The 22,194-nt window shown below is 43.6% G+C and overlaps 1 protein-coding gene across 1 annotated transcript; it reads left to right on the forward strand.

Annotated features, from left to right (window-relative positions):
- Window positions 1–1,200: 1,200 nt before the first annotated feature.
- Window positions 1,201–21,985, forward strand: LOC311125672 (semaphorin-3aa; the record flags this gene model as incomplete). The annotated part of the gene is made up of 12 exons (XM_084199701.1): window positions 1,201–1,359; window positions 3,900–3,962; window positions 9,701–9,820; window positions 10,479–10,572; window positions 10,690–10,809; window positions 15,638–15,780; window positions 16,119–16,233; window positions 16,404–16,473; window positions 20,297–20,441; window positions 20,811–21,030; window positions 21,458–21,549; window positions 21,782–21,985. The coding sequence occupies 12 exons, from the start codon at window positions 1,201–1,203 to the stop codon at window positions 21,983–21,985; spliced, it is 1,545 nt and encodes a 514-aa protein (XP_084055827.1).
- Between the last annotated feature and the right edge of the window lie 209 nt (window positions 21,986–22,194).

A 22,194-nucleotide genomic window follows, 5' to 3' on the forward strand; every position in this document is an offset into this window, starting at 1 on the left:
AGAGCTAGTGTGTTGAGTGGTGTTGAGACATGGGTTTTTACTGTACCTGTAGATACTGTACAGCCCATATGTCTACAGTATGTCGAGGGGTGTCTGATATAAGGAGTGTAGTCTGAATGGAAGCAGATACGTAGAAGGGCAGAATTCGACCTCCGAAAAACTGTTAGAGATGCATTGATTATTTTATTATCATACTCACTTATATTAATCATTCTTTTTGATTTTCTAGAAACTTTTTCCGACCAGGTTGGTCGGTTGAGTATCAATTCTGATTTGCATTGAGGGCCCAGAGGCAAAAACACAGCAACACTGTTGTCTTCGGAGTTGGTTATTTTTGTTTGTGTAGTGAAGGCTGGCTTGGCTTTATCTCAGCAGTCTCAACATGCTGTTACTACTGTATGTGTCATCAAAAGTTGCCTTTGGTGATAAACGTTTCAGAGGTTTTGTCTCAGGTTGCGGGATGTTTAGTTGACCTGACAGGTTTATAGGAACTATACCTCTGCACATACTGTATTGCACATCTTAACTGACCACACACAGCCCTGCCCCGATAGGCTATAAATGATTCAGCCAATCACATGCTTGGGCAGCTTTTGCGTCATGTTGTGATTGGGTCACGCAGTGTCCACCTCAGAGGCCTCACACCATGCCTGACCAGATCTGTGTGACATCCCAAATAGCAGTTTTTGGTGACCCTTATTAGAAGTGATGAAGATATCAAGATGTCTAGCTAGAAAAATCTGAACTCCCAGAACTGAAATTCTTCATCTGTCTATGTCACTTTACCAGGAACAGAATCTGTTGTGCCTCAATTCATTTGCTGTTGATTATAACCGTAACATTGACTGTCGACATGCAGCGTATCTAAATTTCAGCTCTTTAGATCGAGACATTTTTGTCTGTCTGTTCTAGGGTTGCAGAATTCCTGTAACTTTCCCAAAATTCCCCAGTTTTCCAGAAATCCTGGTTGGGAGGTTCCTGGAATTACAAGGGAATAAGCAGGAAATCCAGGAATCCTCCAACCAGGATTTCTGGAACATTTTGCAACCCTAATCTTTTCCTGTCTCTGTCTGTCTGTCTGTCTGTCTACTCACCCATCCATTCATCCATCTGTCCACCTTTCTTCCTCTTCCATCCATCCGTTTGTCCGTCTATCTGCTTTAGACTCACCATGCTCTGTCCTCTGTGTGTGTTTCAGAGATGGTAGAGTCCAATAATCTCATCACCTTCAACGGCCTCACCAACAGCTCCGGCTACGACACCTTCCTATTGGACGAGGAGAGAGGAAGACTGTTGGTGGGCGCCGAGGACCACGTCTTCTCCTTTGACCTGGTCAATCTCAACAGAGAGCACAAACAGGTAAGAGTCCTACTCTTTGACCGCACACACGGTCAACATTATGAAGACAACACAATGACCACACGGACGAGCCAATGACCACACAAAACCAACATTTGCTCTATGGGTCTTGCGTCAATACAGGCATACAATGGACCACTCATTCTCAATCCTTCCAGTAAAAGGCACATAGCCATATACATGAAATAAAATAAACCCAGTTTTAAAGAGTGAATATTGTATGATTTAGACAGGACGTTCAGTGTATAGGCAAGCCATCTATTTACGAACTGCCAATGAAAACACATAATAGCAAATCTATGGAGCTATGGAAGGGACCTCACTGCCAAATCAAACTCTGAGAGAAGAAGGCTTGGACCGCATTTCCCATAAATACTGAAAAGCTGAAAGCTGACTGAGCTTTCCTATGATGACCTGTATGAATAATTAGCAAAAGGGGGATGGTTGAGTAATTAGAATGCACTTCTCAGCTGTATATTGCAGAGCTATTTCATTACAGTTTTTTCATTGGGACAATTTTCCTCTGTGGAGATGGTTGGGGGACACAAATATAATTTATTAAATGTAATTAAACCAGTTGGTGGACCGGATTCCTATTGACTAGATCTGCTATATGGCATGATCAGGATTTAGGTTCACGTTATATCCAAACCCATCCTAATTGGAAGTTTGGATCCCTGAGTGCAGAGGTCATGCTCATTAGCTAGTGAGCACAGAGTATGATGCTGATTGGCTAGTGAACATAGTGTGATCAAATACCTGTACCCCTTCTGCCCAATCAGCAGCTATGGCAAACATCCTACTGTCAGCTACTGTTACCATATAGGACCAGGAGGTTTTCCTTTCACTTGACCTGACCATGAGATACTCTAGACCCTAGTTAGGATGCATGCTATATGAGAATAGCAACTATTCACTCACGGTCAGGATAGGGTTAAAATTAAAGACCTTTAAAGATCTTTGATTGAGTAGCAGCTCTTTGTTATTCGAGACCCCCTCTCCTCTATCTTTCTTTCCCCCCTCTCTCCATCCATCCTTTTCTAAATCCGCACCTCACCCTCAGGTCTCTCTCTCTCTCTCTCTCTCTCTCTATCCTCTCTTCAACTCTCTGGAGTCCATTACTGTGATTTCCTCCCTCCCTCCTTTTCTCTTTTTCCAGACAGGCCTGTTTTATAATTCCATCAGTCCACCTGGAGCAGGTTATAGGAGAGTTAGGAGTCTTTTTATCTGATTCTGACAGCTATCACAGACGTGGAGATTGATGTGAACAAGAAGCACTGAGGCAGTGGAGAAACTACAAAAGGAGCTTAAGTGCTGAAATACACACACACACACACACACACACACACACACACACACACACACACACACACACTGCATGCATTGCAGAGGCTATTTAAATATGAGAGAATTACATAATTATTTTGGGCCCTTGGCGCGGATATTTTTTTCCCTATTCAGATCTTTGATAATGCAGAGAAAGATAAGTGGGAAATCTAATGCAATTACCCAGATGTGCATTGCAGGTCCCCTTGCTCTGAGAGAAAAGCTCAGCTGATCTTGAAGTGAGATACGCTATGAATAGAAGGGTGTGATGTGTGTGTGCGTGCCTGCGTGCGTGATGTGTGTGTTTGCTAACCTGCGGTGTGTGGTGTTTTTCCTAGTGCCATGTTCATACCATGTGTGAGTGTGTAAACATGTTCTAGAACCTACCTGTGTTCTGGTACCTGCACTTCTATGACTTGTTCATCTCCTCAACCTTCATGCGTGTGGATGATTATTCCAGTTCTTATTAGGAGTCCAGCCCCAACACACATTCTGTTTTTATAATTCAGTTGACACCGGTGGGACGCACACACACGAATGTGACAGATGGTAAGACCATAAGGACAACCATCTTTAATTTAATGTCAGAAACCCTCCAAAGGGCCTCACGAGTGCTCTGGTTACTTAACTTTCAGGAGTGTAAAGCTTATACAGAGGGTTCCCAAACGTTTTTGAACCTTGGTCCACCTAAAGCTTTGGGGGGGAATTCATTTTGACCCAGCAAGTGAATAAGACTAGACCTAATGTTGCTAGCTAGGAGCCAGTCTAAACTGGTAGTGACTTGCTGGATGGAACATGCTGACTTACACTATCCACCCTTTAAAGCTATCTGTCTCTCTAACTTCATGGTTCAACACTCACTTCCCTTCAGCATAACAAGGTAGCAAGCTACGTGCAACACTTAGCATACTCATGCAGAGGTTCTGACCCTTTGATGCAATGGCGAAGGCGTTGGACTAACATTAGCAGGAACCTGGGTTCAATTCCTGGTTAGGCTATCCCCTGAATACACCACATAATATTATTGTGCTTCTTCCCTCTCTCTGGTTTTGTATGATGATTCACTCTCTCTGTTCATATGACACATTCTCGCCACTCTTCCTTAGTATACCACTCCCTCACTTCTATGTGATATTGTTGTCTATAATCTCTCTCATGACACATTCCCTCCTCTGTTCCGTATTATAACACTCCCTCTCTCCTCCTTTCCACAGATCGCATGGCCAGCCACGCCCTCAAAGCGGGACGAGTGCAAGTGGGCGGGGAAAGACCTTGGGGTAAGTTCTTCAAGTCACCTTATGACCACTTATGTCACTCCTATGTAGCCTGACATAATAGATGGATGCATGTGGTGTATGTTACCTGCAGGCTATACTTTAACTTGTCAGCACACAGCTTATGCAGGGGAATGTAACTTGCATGTCTGACATGCTGTTAGTGTGTTACCTGCAACATTAGTAACCTATGTGAATTGCATGCGTGATCTATATGAAAAGGAGCTGAAGTCTCGTTCAAGTTAAAGAAGTGTAGACTGAGTGATGAACAACAGACTTGAAAAATAATCAAGAAAATCAAACATACCATTTCTCCCAGATTTCAGTGGCTTTATAATGTTAGTGACTGTATACAATAATTGTATTGCCGTGAATGTGTTCAATATGTGGATGTATGCAATAAGTGACTCTATACAAAAATCAAGGATGTGTGACTTTCCTAATTCATTGAGTTTATACAGTACATGTAGCATTAGCATATGCTATAATGTACAGTAACATGCAGACTAGCTTAGCGGAAGGTAGGGACCAACATGGCACAGACGTCAGTTCAACGTCTAGTTTTTACTTACATTCAATTGAGTTGTCAACTAACGTGAATTCAACGTGAAACCAACCAAACATCTTCCACGTTGATTCAACATTTAGAAAATGTTTGTTGAATGTAGAAATGACGTGGAAGCAACATTGAAGCAACGTTGATCCAAACTAGCACAGCTGTCTTTGCTAGTTAGTTTCCAAGACCTTGTGATCCCCTGGAAGCATTCCTTTCCCGCTGTGTATGTTTGTTTGTACAGAGAGCAGCTCAGAGAGCACACAACGCTACTCTCACTGTTGGCCTGTTGGCACGGTGGCAAGAACGCAGTACCTCACATCACTCTGTTTATTTATCTACCAATGTTCTGCATGCACAGCTGAACTCAGTGTGTGTGTGTCTGTTTGTGTGTGTGTTTGTGAGAGAGATAAGTGAGTGTGTGTGGGTGTGCCATCTGATTGTGTGCATTATCTCAGAAAGAGAGTGTGTGTGTGTGTGTTATGTATCAGATTGTGTGTGTTATCTCATGTGGGGTTTACACACACCCCTCGAAATGTGTTGTATCTGCTTCTAATTTCATGGCTGGGTGCACATGCAGTGGTGAGGAGGGGGCTCTAGGATTATGTTGGATTACGTAGTTCAGTCCCTAAATCACAGAGGTTCCAGTTGGGTCATAGTCTGTGGCAAGTTTTTGGGTTATAAACACAGCACTGCCCTAACACAGATACACACAGACATTCCTACAGTACACATGACCAGATACACTCACGTACTGTATAACACACACATGTATGCATGGATGCATGCACGCATTCACACACACACATTGATGAGTCATTTGCGTGCTGCAAAAATGTTTACTCTAGAAAATGAGGCGATGAAAGCTACTTTTTTTGGGCGCGAATGCTTGATTAGGACATTATAAAGGCATTCAGAGCTCCTAAATGGTGAATATCTCTACTCGCAATCTGGAGCCCTGGAACGAATGCAACAATACAGCACTCTGCCCAGATGTCTTACTGGTGATTCACTGGGCTTCGTACAAGATGACTCAGTAGGTTGGGTAGGATTCAGTCAGGAACATGACTCATTTGATTCAGTTATGGATTATTGCCAAATTCCATAGCCCATGTGCATCTGAGAGGGTTGATTATAGCGATGGGGGAAAAAATCGATACAGTTACATATTGTGATATTATTTTTGGACGATATGATATTGATATTTGACCTCAAGAAAAAATAAAGTTTTCTACTGTCGGCTGTACCTTTGCCAAAACGCTGGTATTTTTCATCCTATAGCTTGTTCTCCATCTTCTTTTTAAATAGTGAGCCAACATGTTTTCAGCATCCTTATTTCCCTGACTGATCAGAACTCATTCTCATGGTCTCGCTTGTCTCTCTGCAGCAGACATACAGTACCTTCAGAAAGTATTCACACCCCGTGACTTTTTCCACATTTTGTTGTGTTACAGCCTGAATTTAAAATGGATTGAATTTAGATTTTTGGTCACTGGCCAACACACAATACCCCATAATGTCAAAGTGGAATTATGTTTTTCAACATTTTTATAAATTAATAAAAAATGTGAAAGCTGAAATGTCTTGAGTCAATAAGTATTCAACCCCTTTGTTATGGCAATCCTAAATAAATTCAAGTGTACCAATGTGCTTAACAGGTCACTTAATAAGTTGCATGGACTCACTCTGTGTGCAGTAATAGTGTTTAACATGATTTTTTAATAACTGCCTCATCTCTGTACTCCACAAATACAATTATCTGTAAGGTCCCTCAGTCGAGCAGTGAATTTCAAACAACGATCCAACCACAAAGAACAGGGAGGTTTTCCAATGTCTCGCAAAGAAGGGCACCTATTGGTAGATGGGTAAAAATAAAAAAGCAGACATTGAAAATCCCTTTGAGCATGGTGAAGGTATTAATTACACTTTGGATGGTGTATCAATACACCCAGTCACTACAAAGATACAGGCGTCCTCCCTAACTCAGTTTCCGGAGAGGAAGGAAATCACTCAGGATTTTCACCATAAGGCCAATGGTGACTTTAAAACAGTTACAGAGTTTAATGGCTGTGGAGTAACATGGAGTGACATTGTAGTTGTGGAGTAACATTGTAGTTACTCCACAATACTAACCTAATATTCCAAAACATGCATCCTGTTTGCAACAAGGGACTAAAGTAATACTGCATATTTTCACTTGGGGCTCATTCTGGGGTATTGTGTGTAGATTGGAGAAAATAATAATATATTTAACCTATGTTGAATTCAGGCTGTAACACAACAACATGTGGAATAAGGAAAGGAGTATGAATACTTTCTGAAGGCAATATGTTTGGAACATCAAATCGCAATAAAGTCACAGTATCGAATCGCAATACATATAGAATCGTGATAATCGCAATACTTATCGTATTTGCACCTAAGTATTGTGATAATATCGTATCGTGAGGTCCTTGGCAATTCCCAGCCCTAACAGACAAGTGATTCAGAATATGTAGAATGGCTCAGTGAGTAATGATTCTCATTTAGTCCAGAAGTTCGTATTATCTACAGAACGTTGCATGTTAGGTTCACTGTGTGCTCTCAAAACACGTTCAACCATCTACCTTAAACAAAGCTGCCTACTAATTTCCCCTCGTTTCCAGGGAAAGTAATCAGTTATTCACAATAATGACCCTTCTCTCCACAGAGGATGCAGTGGTATTCAGGTGACGACACAGTTTGTGTGTAGAGAAGTCATTTTTCACCTAGAAAATTGCTGAGTAGCATGTCTGACTAGGCTGAGTAAATGTCTGTCAGTGCCTTGGCACACACACAACATGCACTCAATATCACACACACACACACACACACACACACACACACACACACAAACACAAACACTCGCGCACACACACAGACACAAACTGCCTGGCTGGAAATGAGTCTAACGACCATGAGAAAACCTAAACATCTCTGTCTGTCAGTAAAATAATTAATGAGACAGTTTATAATGTATATAATAGCTACGTGAGAATGATGGAGGAAAACATTGTTTCTTACATTGCCCTGTCATTGTCAGAACGTTGCCGGAATGTTAGGAAGGCCATAAGGTAAAGTCATTAAGAAGACGTTCACACAAGCAACCCTTGTAACGGTCATGGTTGTGAACCATGTACGGTCGTGGAGCATATCCGGGTTTAGAGGTTGTTGGTTTGCTCCACAGAAAGACTTGTGGGAGGTGAACGCTGGTTGAACACAGACAGGGACATTGGAACTGTTGTTGTGACTATGGGTTGACTGCCAAAGTTTAACTCAATGTTGATATCCTTCAATCCTGTCCAGTTACATTTCAATGACTTTTAGCAGCCATCACACAAAAATCTGGTATTTTAAGTTGACCTTATGGTGGAAACAGGTTACACACTAATGTAGTGTAACTATTGGCCATCTTATTGTTGGATAATATGTTGTATATTATTGAAGATAGGCCAAGGTATACATACTATTTATTCTGTGAGTGATATACTCCAGGAATGGTTTGTTTTCTATTTTCTCGATTTGTTGAACTATCAGCCTTTTTAAACAACTTTTTGGCCCTTCCACTGTCCTGCCTTACTTATTAGCGAAGCAAGGAAATAGATGTGATGTCTCATTGCGGTGAGGGACAGGGAAGCCTGAGGAGTTAGCATCCCTGAGACTAGGGGAAGCTCAGTGCAGACGGAACATAAACCTTTGGTTTAGAATTTATATTGACACAGAAGGTCAGTATTTATTTTCTTAATGACCCGGGAAAGAGATACGTGTGTCTGTATGTATTAACCTGGAATGGGCTTTGTGTGTGTGTGTGTGTGTGTCAGTCAACTCAAGGTGTGTATTCCTCATCAATGAATCGTGCCTTCATCTTTTTAGCATGTGTGTACCCTACTGAACCCTGTAGAATACTCACCAGAGGCCTAGAACATGAACTAATCCCATTCATTAGGGTTAGCATAAACAGTCTCCCAGCACTGGAACTATTCACATGTGCTGGGGTTGGGACTCCAAATACCTTCAGTAAATCCAACCAGATGGATCACTACAGATCTGACGTGAATACACACACACACGGACGGACATACACACAAACACACACGCACAAACGCACTCAGACGGACAGCCGGGACACACACACACACGGACACGGACACACACACAGACGGACAGATCATTAGAGATCTGATGTGAACATGGGATGCATCCCAAATGGCACCAAATTACCTTTGGGTCTACCTATGGGCCCTGGTCAAACATAGTGTACTATAAAGGGAATAGGGTGCATTTAGGACACACCATGGCCTGATTTAGCTCACAGGTGGGATTTCCTTCAGCAAAACTGAACGCCACTCAATTTCACAACCAATTAACCACAGCAACTGGAACTGGAAACTCCTACTTCAGATTGCAGGAGCTTTCCGGTAGTGCCAACTACCAAGTCATATTTATGCCTGGTGATCAAATCTGAAGTTGTTTTGGGTTGCACCTACAGCACTTTAAGACAGCTGAAGCATGAACACACACTTTCCTCACTATGTCCTGTAGTTTACTCTGTATTCTAGAACTACTTTGGTAGGCAGAATGTGGTAGCTCAGCTGATCAAGATAACTGCAGATAAGGCACTTAAAATAATGATTGAACTGCAATCAGCAAAACTGGAAAAAACGGTGGTTCAAAGTAGTTATTAGCATATTAACTGAATAGTTGCTTAATTTGCTTAGTTGTAGCTGTATATAATTACACTGATACAATAATTGCTAGATGCTATGTGGACACTTAATTATGGAATCCTCATCATGGGGAAACAGCACCACTGGCACCATCATGGGGAAACAGCACCACTGGCACCATCATGGGGAAACAGCACCACTGGCACCATAATGGGGAAACAGCACCACTGGCACCACCCCCGTCATTATTGTTTTTGTTGCTGAGCTGAGGAGCGTCACTCAGCATAGTAAAACAAATAGCACTGCATATTGTGCTCTTCTATCACACATGCAATGATGTCTGAGGGGGAAAATAGTGCTAGTTGTTTCCAGTAACTTCTGTGTTGTAATATCCCAAACAGACATGGCTGTTTCACCTTTAAGGATTCCAGATTTAACGTGTGAGTGTTGTTTGTTTGAGAGTTTGAGACTTGATGAGGTGTTTGTCTCTCATCTCCTTTCAGAAAGAGTGTTCCAACTTCATCCGAGTGCTCCAGCCCTACAACGCCACCCACCTGTATATCTGTGGTACAGGGGCCTTCCACCCCATCTGTGCCTACCTGGAGATGGGCAAACGGGCAGAGGTAAGGGGCACCAACACACCCCCACCCCCTCTAACCTCCAATAGAATCTCAAATCGCACCATTGTCTCAATGTGAGACAAGGGACTAGATAATTATTTTCTGGTGTGACTATTTCCCACTCATTCAGTGTTTCTAATCAATGATTTCATTTGTGCAAAGTGGGAAAAAAGCTCATTACACAGGCCCACATTAACAAGCGGAAATCATTCTCCCACACAACAGTTTAATCAATCATCTTGATAAGCAGATGCAGCTTAATCAATGTTCCCACACAGTGTAACTGTTCAACTGTGGAAAGGGGGGGAAACCACTATCTTGTCCTGCCTTAATATAATGGGTTCTGTGTGTGTGTGTGTGTGTGTGTGTGTGTGTGTGGTGCTATTTGACATAGATTGGGGTCTGTCAGTCATTAATATACATCTACAAGGGTCAATAAGGTACAGCTCTACTCCACAGTACGTGGTTTCAGGTCTCTAATGACACACTGTGTCCCATATAGTGCACTAATTTGACACACTATTCCCCATTTTGTGAACTTCTTGCAAACCATATTCCTTATGTAGTGCACTAATATGACACTATTCCCTATATAGTTGTTTTGGAATATTCTAAATGGGCTTCCTACAGGCTATTCTTGAACATTGATCTTTCCCTTCAGGACAACATCTTTCGACTGGAGTTGTCCCACTTCGAGAACGGCCGGGGGAAAAGCCCCTACGACCCCAAGATGCTCTCTGCGTCCATCATGTTAGGTGAGTCCGACTCTAATCACACTTGTGATTGGTTGGAGTTCGTGGGGGGACTTCCTGACACCTAACATCTCTAATCTCATTGTCTGATTGTTGCTGACCCTGGTTTCTGATTGGCAGATGGGGAGCTGTACTCTGGCACGTCGGCAGACTTCATGGGAAGGGACTTTGCCATCTTCCGTACCCTGGGGGAGCATCATCCTATCAGGACTGAGCAGCATGATTCTAGATGGCTCAATGGTACAACACAGTGATTTAATATCTTCTTTATGTATCCTTAATTACACAGCTAGATCACATTAAAGCTAATATCTATTTTCCTGTAAAATCATATTAGAGACTTCTGATTGATGAAATAGTGTTTGCAGAAGTAAAACTGATTGAAATGAACAAGAGGGAACCGTTGATGATATGACACAGTAGGTCAGACAACCCTTACAGGCTGAAATGAGATGAATCAGTCATTTTTATTGGTCAATAGGAGAGGGGGCTCTAGATAGTATAATACAGATATGATACACATTATCCGTTAAAGCGCATCAAAGGAACCTTCTCATTGGTCAATTGGCGAGAGGACACCATTCATTGGTTTAAACAGCTGTCAGACAGAGCTTAGTCCTATCTATAAGCCCTGAGTATCTCTGATGATTCCCATTCAAAGACCGACATAGATATCAGATCCCATTCATAAAGTCAGTGTGTGTATGAATGTGTGTGGCTGCTGGTGCTGGTGAGATTACCCAGGGGTAGGAAGGAGAGGAGCCCTCACTCTGTCAGTCTGTCTGCATATCCAAGGACTTAATGGCTGCCACACAAAAGGTCAATTTATGTTTTTTTCCCCCGCCGTCCATATTCTTTCCATGGAGTTAATCCCCTCAGCTGTTTTCCGGCAGCGACGTCAAATTTCAACCCCCCACCACCCCCTTACAGCCCCACCTCCCATTCACAGAACAGTGAACCCCCCAAACCCACTCCATGGTGATGAATGCCGTGACATATTCATAAAGAGCGATTTACCCAAAAGGTCATCTTCTCACCTTAATCCTCCTATTATCTGTTTGCCTCTCCATCCATTCGCTCCGGATAAATCCTCTCTGGTTATGGTAATTTGGGGATTACCAAAATGGGTTCTATTCTATTATAGACTCTAGACTCTTATGAATGGTAAGTATGGTATTCATACTTCAGAGAGAATCCTTAATGGCTCTGTGAATAGGTATGCACTTCAAAAGGCTTTAGACCCTAGGTTGGCCAGGCAGACTGTGGCCAAGCCATTTATTTACACATCCTCCCGATCTGTTAACACTCCTAACTTGGAGTTATAGTTAAGCCCACGACCAATGAAGTGGCCTTTGTCCAACATTAACTGTATTGAATGGCATGAGTGCAGCCGTCGTGGTGTGTGTGTGTGTGTACTATCTGTGTGTGGGACTCGCACCCACATGGAGACCGTATAAATCTGGCAGTGTAAAGGTCCTGCTTTGGCCAGGGGTCCTGTATGGTGTGTGTGTGTGTGGATATACTGTACAGTTGCGGACTAATATATTGGCACCCTTGTGTGTGTGTGTGTGTGTGTCAAATCAAATCAAATCAAGTCAGTGTGTGTGTGTCAGTGTGTGTGTATGTGTGTGGAGATTACCGCCACTGTAACACGGCCCTGCATGTTGCTCTCTCTAACTCGGTTGTGTTGGCGAAACGCCTTTCCCGTGCCGACGCCTCCGTGACTGACTGCTCCCAGATCAGTTTTCCGTAAAGAGCTCTATCCCTCTAGCCGGGGATATCCAAGCCCTAGGCTCTGGGCTCAAGTCATTTAAGAGTTTGATTTCCTCGCACTCCGAAAGCTGCAATGGATTCATTGTCCCAAATGGTACTCTATTCCCTATGTACAGTCGTGGTCAAAAGTTTTGAGAATGACACAAGTACTGGTCTCCACAAAGTTTGCTGCTTCAGTGTTTTTAGATATTGTTGTCAGATGTTACTATGGTATACTGAAGTATAATTACAAGCATTCCATAAGTGTCAAAGGCTTTTATTGACAATTACATTAAGTTTATGCAAAGAGTCAATATTTGCAGTGTTGACCCTTCTTTTTCAAGACCTCTGCAATCCGCCCTGGCATGCTGTCAATTAACTTCTGGGCCACATCCTGACTGATGGCAGCCCATTCTTGCATAATCAAGTTTGTCAGAATTTGTGGGTTTTTGTTTGTCCACCCGCCTTTTGAGGATTGACCACAAGTTCTCAATGGGATTAAGGTCTGGGGAGTTTCCTGGCCATGGACCCAAAATTTCGATGTTTTGTTCCCCGAGCCACTTAGTTATCACTTTTACCTTATGGCAAGGTGCTCCATCATGCTGGAAAAGGCATTGGTCGTCACCAAACTGTTCTTGGATGGTTGGGAGAAGTTGCTCTCGGAGGATGTGTTGGTACCATTCTTTATTCATGGCTGTGTTCTTAGGCAAAATTGTGAGTGAGCCCACTCCCTTGGCTGAGAAGCAAACCCACACATGAATGGTCTCAGGATGCTTTACTGTTGGCATGACACAGGACTGATGGTAGCGCTCACCTTGTCTTCTCCGGACAAGGTGTTTTCCGGATGCCCCAAACAATCGTAAGGGGATTAATCAGAGAAAATGACTTTACCCCAGTCCTCAGCAGTCCAATCCCTGTACCTTTTGCAAAATATCAGTCTGTCCCTGATGTTTTTCCTGGAGAGAAGTGGCTTCCTCGCTGCCCTTCTTGACACTAGGCCATCCTCCAAAAGTCTTCACCTCACTGTGCGTGCAGATGCACTCACACCTGTCTGCTGCCATTCCTGAGCAAGCTCTGCACTGGTGGTGCCCCGATCCCGCAGCTGAATCAACTTTAGGAGACGGTCCTGGCGCTTGCTGGACTTTCTTGGGCGCCCTGAAGCCTTCTTCACAACAATTGAACCTCTCTCCTTGAAGTTCTTGATGGTCCGATAAATGGTTGACTTAGGTGCAATCTTACTAGCAGCAATATCCTTGCCTGTGAAGCCCTTTTTGTGCAAGGCAATGATGACGGCATGTGTTTCCTTACAGGTAACCATGGTTAACAGAGGAAGAACAATGATTTCAAGCACCACCCTCCTTTTAAAGCTTCCAGTCTGTTATTCTAACTCAATCAGCATGACAGAGTGATCTCCAGCCTTGTCCTCGTCAACACTCTCACCTGTGTTAACGAGAGAAGCACTGACATGATGTCAGCTGGTCCTTTTGTGGCAGGGCTGAAATGCAGTGGAAATGTTTTTTTTGGGGATTAAATCAAATCAAATACAATTTTATTTGCCACATGTGCCGAATACAACAGGTGTAGACATTACCGTGAAATGCTTTTTAAATAAAAAAGTAAACTAAAACAATAACAACAAAAAAGTGTTGAGAAAAAAAGAGCAGAAGTAAAATAAAATAACAGTAGGGAGGCTATATACAGGGGGGTACCGATGCAGAGTCAATGTGCAGGGGCACCGGCTAGTTGAGGTAGTTGAGGTAATATGTACATGTGGGTAGAGTTAAAGCGACTATGCATAAATAATTAACAGAGTAGCAGCAGCGTAAAAAGATGAGGTGGGGTTGTGGGGCAGTGCAAATAGTCCGGGTAGCCTTGATTAGCTGTTCAGGAGTCTTATGGCTTGGGGGTAGAAGCTGTTGAGAAGCCTTTTGGACCTAGACTTGGCACTCCAGTACTGCTTGCCATGCGGTAGCAGAGAGAACAGTCTATGACTAGGGTGGCTGGAGTCTTTGACAATTTTGAGGGCCTTCCTCTGACACCGCCTGGTATAGAGGTCCTGGATGGCAGGAAGCTTGGCCCCAGTGATGTACTGGGCCGTACGCACTACCCTCTGTAGTGCCTTGCGGTCGGAGGCCGAGCAGTTGCCATACCAGGCGGTGATGCAACCAGTCAGGATGCTCTCGATGGTGCAGCTGTATAACTTTTTGAGGATCTAAGTTCATTTTCATGGCAAAGAGGGACTTTGCAATTAATTGCAATTCATCTGATCACTCTTCATAACATTCTGGAGTATATGCAAATTACCATCATAAAAACTGAGGCAGCAGACTTTGTGAAAATTTATATTTGTGTCATTCTCAAAACTTTTGACCACGACTGTAGTGCACCCTATGGGCCCTGGTCAAAGGAAGTGCACTATATAGGGAATAGGGTGCCATTGCCCCGTGTAGCTCAGTTGGTAGAGCATGGCGCTTGCAATGCCAGAGTTGTGGGTTCATTTCCCACGGGGGCCCAGTATGAAAATGTATGCACTCACTAACTGTAAGTCGCTCTGGATAAGAGCGTCTGCTAAATTACTAAAATTTAAAATTTAAAAATGTAATTCAGGATGCATACTAAAGTGTATATTGCATAGAATCAGAGTCATATGTGTTTGTAGGGAAGAGGTGTCTTCATATAGGGGTTATGGAGGACTGGAGGATGGAGGTGTCTTCATATAGGGGTTATGGAGGACTGGAGGATGGAGGTGTCTTCATATAGGGGTTATGGAGGACTGGAGGATGGAGGTGTCATCATATAGGGGTTATGGAGGACTGGAGGATGGAGGTGTATTCATATAGGGGTTATGGAGGACTGGAGGATGGAGGTGTCTTCATATAGGGGTTATGGAGGACTGGAGGATGGAGGTGTCTTCATATAGGGGTTATGGAGGACTGGAGGATGGAGGTGTCTTCTTATAGGGGTTATGGAGGACTGGAGGATGGAGGTGTCTTCATATAGGGGTTATGGGGGACTGGAGGATGGAGGTGTCTTCAAATAGGGGTTATGGAGGATGGAGGTGTCTTCATATAGGGGTTATGGAGGACTGGAGGATGGAGGACATGGTGGAATTAGATAGTGGTTGGTTTAATGTGGATATGAGGGTTTCAAGGTTAAGCCCTGGCGAAAATGAGTCATTGTTTGTTTATCAAGCTGGTGTTTGTTTGGGTACTCATGTATCTGTGTTTGCACATATGTATTTGAATGTGTGATCATGTGTGTGTGTGTGTTTGTGTGTGTGTTTGTACCCGTTTAATTGTTAACATGTGTGTTTCAGACCCAAGGTTTGTAGGTGTAAACCTGATCCCAGAGAGTGACAACCCTGAAGATGACAAGATCTTCCTGTTCTTCAAAGAGAACGCCATGGACGGAGAACACACTGGCAAGGCCACCATCGCCCGCATAGGACAACTGTGTAAGGTAACAACACACACACACACAAGCACCCATGGTATGCACGGACAGACACGCTAACACACATGGACACATGGAGACGCACACAAAACACACAGTAACAAACCAGCATAATGGATATATCAAACTGACACACACACAATTAAATTCACAGGGACACAAATATATGTCACATACAGTACGTAGATGTAATATTCTCATTTGGTTCCCCAATACCAAAGCTGAATTCACACAAGTCTTATATATTGTGGATTTGCATGCTTGCGTATAGGCTATCTGTGTGTAACGTGTGTGTGTGTGTAACGTGTGTGTGTGTGTGTGTTTGTGTGTGCCTGTCCCTGCAGAATGACCTGGGAGGTCACAGGAGTCTGGTCAACAAGTGGACCACCTTCCTCAAGGCCAGACTGACCTGCTCAGTGCCAGGCCTCAACGGCATCGACACACACTTCGACGAGCTGCGTAAGGAACTGTCTGTGTTTGTGTGTGTGTGTGAGCCTCTCTGTGGTTACTTTCTACCCAAGAGGGGTACGTATCGTAGCATTGTTTCATTGAAACACTGTATGATGTTTGGATGGTTGTGCTAATGTGCTAACGTGCTAATGTGCTAATGTTGTTTCCATGTGTTTCAGAGGATGTCTTTCTAATGAGCTCCAAAGATCCTAAGAACCCAGTGATCTATGCTGTATTCACCACTTCTAGGTAATGATCAAGATATTTATGATTCATAAAACCTACTGTGCCTTTATGTGTGTTCAATATAACTACTATTGATCATAGTACACATGCACTGCTAGGCGCTATGTGTTCCAACAGACCACAATGGTAATACCATTTGTGTGTGACAGTTTTTCTGTGGTTTGTCATGTGTATGTTGCTAGGGAATCTGTACTGTATAACAGTGAAAGCACTGACCATTCTAGACAAACGACTAAAACACACAAAGCTCATATCTCTACTGTCCTCTCTCTTTCTGTAATGCTAAGCAATCCTTTATAAAAACATTTTTGTCCCCTTTAATCCACTTACAGGTGGCCAGAAATCACCTCGTCTTACCTCCCCCTCAAATTGGAAATCCCTTATAGCCAATTCCCCGTTCTCTGCTACCTGTCCCCTTTCATTGTAAAACTGTGGAACCTTGGAGCTAAATCTGATTAGGTGGTGGAGAGGTAGCTCCCCCAGGAACGTCTCCCTCTCACTGGCCGACGTTCAAGCCTCGAAAGGGGTAACCTCCAGATCCGTGGTTCTATTGTACTGTACACACTGTTGGGCGGTACGAGATGAAATAAGCGAGTTAATAGCGGCGGGAGGCGAAAAACTGTGGTGTCGAGGGGGGCTTCTTCAGATGATGGATTAGGCGGCTGGCGGGCTGAGAGAGAGAGAGAGAGAGAGAGAGAGAGAGAGAGAGAGAGAGAGAGAGAGAGAGAGAGAGAGAGAGAGAGAGAGAGAGAGAGAGAGAGAGAGAGAGAGAGAGAGAGAGAGAGAGAGAGAGAGAGAGAGAGAGAGAGAGAGAGAGAGAGAGAGAGAGAGAGAGAGAGAGAGAGAGAGAGAGAGAGAGAGAGAGAGAGAGAGAGAGAGAGAGAGAGAGAGAGAGAGAGAGAGAGAGAGAGAGAGAGAGAGAGAGAGAGAGAGAGAGAGAGAGAGAGACTGACCATTGGGTGCGTGGGCATTCAATATGCACTGGTGTCTGTCCACCATTCAGGCGTGTCAGGGATTTGAGTGTATGTGTATGCCTGGCGGATTGACTCCCGAGTGGCACAGTGGTCTAAGGCACTGCATCGCAGTGCTAGCTGTGTCACTAGAGATCCTGGTTCGACTCTAGGCTCTGTCGCAGCCGGCCGTGACCGGGAGACCCATGGGCGGCGCACAATTGGTCCAGCGTCGTCCAAGGTAGGGGAGGGTTTGGCTGGCAGGGATGTGGGTTCGTTTCCCACGGGGCAGTATAAAAAATAAAATAAAAACATGTATGCATTCAAGATAAGAGCGTCTGCTAAAGCAAGATTTCTGGCTCTCACAGACCTGTAACTTTATTCTTTAAGAGGCTCCTCTGTCCTCCACTCGTTACCTGTATTAATGGCACCTGTTTGAACTTGTATCAGTATAAAATACACCTGTCCACAACCTCAAACAGTCACACTCCAAACTCCACTATGGCCAAGACCAAAGAGCTGTCAAAGGACACCAGAAACAAAATTGTAGACCTGCACCAGGCTGGGAAGACTGAATCTGCAATAGGTAAGCAGCTTGGTTTGAAGAAATCAACTGTGGGAGCAATTATTAGGAAATGGAAGACATACAAGACCACTGATAATCTCCCTCGATCTGGGGCTCCACGCAAGATCTCACCCGTGGGGTCAAAATGATCACAAGAACGGTGAGCAAAAATCCCAGAACCACAAGGGGGGACCTAGTGAATGACCTGCAGAGAGCTGGGACCAAAGTAACAAAGCCTACCATCAGTAACACACTACGCCGCCAGGGACTCAAATCCTGCAGTGCCAGACGTGTCCCCCTGCTTAAGCCAGTACATGTCCAGGCCCGTCTGAAGTTTGCTAGAGTGCATTTGGATGATCCAGAAGAGGATTGGGAGAATGTCATATGGTCAGATGAAACCAAAATAGAACGTTTTGGTAAAAACTCAACTCGTCGTGTTTGGAGGACAAAGAATGCTGAGTTGCATCCAAAGAACACCATACCTACTGTGAAGCATAGGGGTGGAAACATCATGCTTTGGGGCTGTTTTTCTGCAAAGGGACCAGGACGACTGATCCGTGTAAAGGAAAGAATGAATGGGGCCATGTATCGTGAGATTTTGAGTGAAAATCTCCTTCCATCAGCAAGGGCATTGAAGATGAAACGTGGCTGGGTCTTTCAGCATGACAATGATCCCAAACACACCGCCCGGGCAACAAAGGAGTGGCTTCGTAAGAAGCATTTCAAGGTCCTGGAGTGGCCTAGCCAGTCTCCAGATCTCAACCCCATAGAAAATCTTTGGAGGGAGTTGAAAGTCTGTGTTGCCCAGCGACAGCCCCAAAACATCACTGCTCTAGAGGAGATCTGCATGGAGGAATGGGCCAAAATACCAGCAACAGTGTGTGAAAACCTTGTGAAGACTTACAGAAAACTTTGACCTGTGTCATTGCCAATAAAGGGTATATAACAAAGTATTGAGAAACTTTTGTTATTGACCAAATACTTATTTTCCACCATAATTTGCAAATAAATTCATTACAAATCCTACAATGTGATTTTCTGGATTTTTTTCCCTCAATTTGTCTGTCATAGTTGACATGTACCTATGATGAAAATTACAGGCTTCTCTCATCTTTTTAAGTGGGAGAACTTGCACAATTGGTGGCTGACTAAATACTTTTTTTCCCCACTGCATAATTGTGTGTAAACTCTAAGATAGCCTATTAGCTAGAACGGTAACTCCAAACACATTTTCGCTAAGAGCAGCCATTTAGCTGGTAAAACAAAGGTTAGCCATGTGTTGGCAAACATTATGTCCAAGTCATGCAAGCTTCTCAGCAGCCAGCGGCACTTGCCACACTGGTCACCTATTCGTGGCTGCTTTTTCAACACCTATGTCAGATACTCCAGTGAGTGTAATTGGCTCCAATGAGTGTCATTTGCTCAATAGGCCTTGTTGCAATAGGCCTTGTTCCACTTTTTTATTTTTGTAATATTTGTGAGGTTGAACACTCCTGTTATAAATGTAACAATATATTTATCGTTATCGCATCAGTTCAGACAATTTATCGCGATATATGGATATTTTTCCGTATTGCCCAGCTCTAATCTGATACTATTCTCTATATAGTGCAGTGCACTACTTTACCCAAGAGACAGGGGAATATGGTATTTCCATAAATAATCAGTATTATGTGCATTTAGTCAATTAAAATATATGATTTTATATTTTATGGTAGTATATGGATTTGTTTGAATTCATTCTAGAGGAATTGTTATAGTCTTGAATAATTTCTTGGAAATGATTCTGTCTAGCCCTGCGATTCACACGGATACACTTTACCACTTGGAATACATGATGGAACTGTCCATTGGAATACCTACAGTGGTGGAATACTGCAACAAAGACTTCCGATCATTCCCTCCAACTGTATTCCATTAGCAGTGAATTACGGTCTCGCTCGTTGGTAACCGGCCTAAATTCCTGTCCATTCTCTGGAAGCTGGATTCTATCACAGCCATGTTTCTAACCGTCATCCTCTCCATTAAATTATGACAACATTCTTCCTGGTCTGTCTGTTGTATGTCAAGGTGAGCTTTGATTCTGTCTTCTAGTACAGCTTTAATATCAGGCCTGCATTTGTTATTGTCTTGTGATGGTGATGGGTCTCACCATCTTTTTTTCCCTCTCTCTCTCTCTCTCTCTCTCTCTCTCTCTCTCTCTCTCTCTCTCTCTCTCTCTCTCTCTGTCTCTGTCTCTGTCTCTGTCTCTGTCTCTGTCTCTGTCTCTGTCTCTGTCTCTCTGTCTCTGTCTCTCTACCTCCCTCTACAGTAACATATTCAAAGGCTCAGCAGTGTGTATGTACAACATGGCAGACATCCGGAGGGTCTTCCTGGGTCCCTATGCCCACCGAGATGGGCCCACCTACCAGTGGGTACCCTTCCAGGGGAGGGTGCCCTACCCCCGCCCTGGCACGGTGAGTCATAGGGGGTCATATGGGGGTTATGACAGGTTATAGCACCTCATAGCTGCTACTTAGAAGCTAATAGGCAAATACAAGTAATTCACAACTGATACTTACAACCTATATTTACGTATGGAAGTATCAAGTGACTGATGCCACACATAGCAAGTTTTATAGAGGAAATGAATATCAATAGTTATAGCAAGGTAACATGTGACTTATGAAAGGGAAACATAACATTAGTATTCATCACAATAACCTCAATAACCATATGTCCTACTTATTTAAACATGGCACAACATGAAATACATGACTTCAGTTCCAGACCCATAGATGTATTAAAACTGACTTGTTAACTCTATAACCTCTTGTTCTTCATAGTGCCCCAGCAAAACGTTTGGGGGCTTCGACTCCACCAAGGACCTCCCTGATGATGTGATCACCTTCGCGCGGGGCCACCCGGCCATGTTTAACCCCGTGCACCCCATCGGGGGTCGTCCCATCGTGGTGCGGACCGACGTGGACTACCAGTTCTCCCAGCTAGTGGTGGATAAGGTGGAGGCCGAGGACGGACAGTACGACGTCATGTTCATCGGAACAGGTCAGTGAGATATTATTTATTTATTTTTAGATAATCATATTTTTTTTTACTGGTTGAATGCTACATGAAAAAAAGGTACATGTAATTTTTTTTAAAGTGTTGACGCGCCAAAGGGAATTTATGATTTGTGCTCAAGGTTGTTATGCTGCATGAGCGCAAAAACCAAGCAAATGTCACCTTGACATGCATTGAAGTATAACTAAGATTAATTCTGTGTTCTCTCCATTGGAATATTATATGAAGTATGTAAGGGACAACTGAAATGAAAAGTGTAATTTTACAGTAGAAAGATGTATAGAATATGCTAATTCATACATAATAAAAGCTAGATGTTGACATATGTTTCCTGTTCTAGACCTGGGCACAGTCCTGAAGGTGGTTAGGGTCAGATAGATAACTAGATACTGATGTATGTTTCCTGTTCTAGACCTGGGCACAGTCCTGAAGGTGGTTACCATCCCAAGAGAGAGCTGGCATGACCTGGAAGAGGTGGTCCTGGAGGAGATGACCGTGTTCAGGGTATGGTCACACACTGGGAAACTGGTTAAGGTTATAATTGATTGCATTTATATGGCAAATATTCAAGGAAGTCTGATAGAACACCTGTAATTTAGTTGGGAAGGGAAGCTAGGGTACATGGTCAATATCTAGCTCTGAAATAAAAGGGGTGGGGAAATCCCATTGGGAGTTATGAGGGGGGTGTCTAAATGAATCAGAATGTTATATCTGCTCTAACTGTGTCTTTCTGCAGGAGTCCACCCCCATCACGGCAATGGAGCTTTCCACCAAACAGCAACAGCTGTACCTGGGCTCGGCGCTGGGCGTTTCCCAGATGCCTTTGCACCGCTGTGAGGTGTACGGGAAGGCTTGCGCTGAGTGCTGTCTGGCCCGCGACCCCTACTGTGCCTGGGACGGAACAGAGTGCTCCCGTTACTTCCCTACCGCCAAGAGGTAGGAACACACACACACAGACATTCACGTACGCGCGCACACACACAAATATGAATGCAGAAAAGCAGAATGAGGGTCTGTGCTTGAAGTAGCAGGAGGCTGGTTCGTAAACGTAAAGTACCAAAGTATCAACACACACACACACACACACACACAGAAAGACAGACAGAAAAGTACGTATGCATACACATATATGCACAGAATCCACATGCA

Source organism: Coregonus lavaretus (genome assembly GCF_964263955.1).
Source record: "Coregonus lavaretus genome assembly, contig: HAP1_SCAFFOLD_4273, whole genome shotgun sequence".
In the NCBI taxonomy this organism is placed as follows: domain Eukaryota; kingdom Metazoa; phylum Chordata; class Actinopteri; order Salmoniformes; family Salmonidae; genus Coregonus; species Coregonus lavaretus.